Below are 1,979 nucleotides of genomic sequence, written 5' to 3'. Positions count from 1 at the left end.
CCATTCGTCGACTGATGTCTTCAAGCTGCAACATATATTTTAACACAGGCGGAGTCATTTTATTTCCACACAAAGCATTCTGGGTAAATGATGACGTGGATAGGTCCTCGGTGTGAGGCTGCTAGCGAGCTATATCCACCCTGAAGGTTAATCTTGGACAATATCTGATGATCGACTCTTTTAAATGAAACCAGAGAGCGTTGACAGAGAGGAGAAGGTATAAATGACAGCCTGTAGCTGAAAATATGGATGGAGGACCTCAGTTTATCTTGTTGTGCTAGCGCTGAGCTAATACATATAAGGCAATATGCGTCAGTGCTAGCGCAAAGGCTAACAGGCTAAGCTGCCGCTCTGTTGTCCTCCATCTATATTTTCAGTTACAGGCTGTCATTTCTACCTTCTCCTCTCTGTCAACGCTCTCTGGTTTCATTTAAAAGAGTCGATCATCAGATATTGTCCAAGATTAACCTTCAGGGTGGATATAGCTCGCTAGCAGCCTCACACCGAGGACCTATCCACGTCATCATTTACCCAGAATGCTTTGCGTGTAAACAAAATGGCCCCGTCCGTGTACTGTATTTTTTAACTTTTAGTTTAAAAATGATAAAAATAAACAGTCTACAGTATTTTTGCAGTCTTTGTTTTACAGTTAAAATATAAGTTTATCAAATATCTAATGTTACAACTAATCGGGGATCCCTTTAAAAACTTCCTCCTGGTCTGCAGCAACGTATGACCCCTAAAGGTTTCTCGTGGCACAGTGGTGCAGTGGTTAAAGCTGTGGTGTCTCAGTGAGTAGCTACAGGACTGCCTCCCAGTCTAGGTTTTTTTTCTGAACGGAGTTTGCATTTTCTCTGTGTGCACTAAGTCAGAGTGTATCCAACTTTAAAGCAATGATGTCCACCATTAACAGATGTCAAGCAAGATCCTCTTCCTGCTTTGGGGGCAAGGCATTCACACGTCAGAGCTCGATTCATACCTCGTCAATCAAAGCAGACTTTCTAGGCAATCAAACTAAAGTTGGGTTAAAGTGGATTAGACAGGGCTGGTGTGAATCACTCTGTCATGTAGCCATGTTTTACAATCAATTGGCTGCAGCAGCCATCCTTGATCAAGTTGACTCGAGAAATGATGATTTTATGTATAACATTATTTTCCTCCTTAACTCTGTATTTTTATTTGAGAGTTTTCAAAGGACATAGAAGAAGGGCTCAGAGCTGAGGAGCCATTTACCTTTCTTCCTGCCTCATTGTTGTGCAGGTTCATCAGGCGACGTGGCGTCTTTTTAATCTCGCGAGCGTCCACAAAGCGGCGCGAGAACTCGATGCCGTACTTGATGTCAGCCGAGCAGCCTCCCCACTTCCAGCCTTGCTCCTGATTGTAATAACCCTGCTTCTCACGGTCGCAGCCGCACTGGCTCAGGTTGCCCTGGCTGCACGCCGCCGTGATGGCATGGGCCACCCCCGCCGCCGTTATAGCGTAGGTGAAAGCTGCTTCCCGACTGCCTGGAAAAAAAATATTAAAAAAAGGAACACCTTGTTAGTTGTGGATGAAGAAACTTTTGATAAGCTACATCAGTTCCAGCAACTATCACTGGAGAACATGATTCTGTTCCAAACAGTAAATAAATCCCATAGACTTAGATATATAGATCACTAAACTGAGCCCCGCCCAAACCGTCCACTGGTAGTGTCTGTGACAGACTGGAGGAGCAGAAATGGCGTCCTAAAAGGGCAACAGCTCACAGCCTCGATAGAAACTAAATAACTAATAAACAGCAGCTGAACTGGATCTGTTTCACAGATTATCTGTCATGTTTTTACAATAAATTAATAATTATGTTCATTTCATTCAACAATCATGTAAAACAGCAGATTTATACCAGAAAAATATATAATTTATAAGTAACATTGGGCCTCATGCAAGAACATGTTCGTATTCTTCTCCTAAATTTCTCTTACTTTTGTTCGTACAAAGGG

The 1,979-nt window shown here is 42.7% G+C and overlaps 1 protein-coding gene across 2 annotated transcripts in view; it reads right to left on the bottom strand.

Moving 5' to 3' along the window:
* wnt7bb (wingless-type MMTV integration site family, member 7Bb) overlaps positions 1 to 1,979 on the bottom strand; it is a 69,885-nt gene that overhangs the window by 17,503 nt on the left and 50,403 nt on the right. For both annotated transcript variants that reach the window (XM_014023302.1, XM_014023301.1), the window contains exon 3: positions 1,234 to 1,505. In XM_014023302.1, coding sequence (XP_013878756.1) covers positions 1,234 to 1,505 — 272 coding nt within the window. The remainder of the gene's footprint in view (positions 1 to 1,233; positions 1,506 to 1,979) is intronic.

The sequence above is a fragment of the Austrofundulus limnaeus genome, unplaced genomic scaffold (assembly GCF_001266775.1).
Source record: "Austrofundulus limnaeus strain Quisiro unplaced genomic scaffold, Austrofundulus_limnaeus-1.0 Scaffold363, whole genome shotgun sequence".
NCBI lineage: Eukaryota > Metazoa > Chordata > Actinopteri > Cyprinodontiformes > Rivulidae > Austrofundulus > Austrofundulus limnaeus.
The sequence above is the reverse complement of the archived record's forward strand: the minus strand, read 5'-3'. Positions and strand labels throughout refer to the sequence as shown.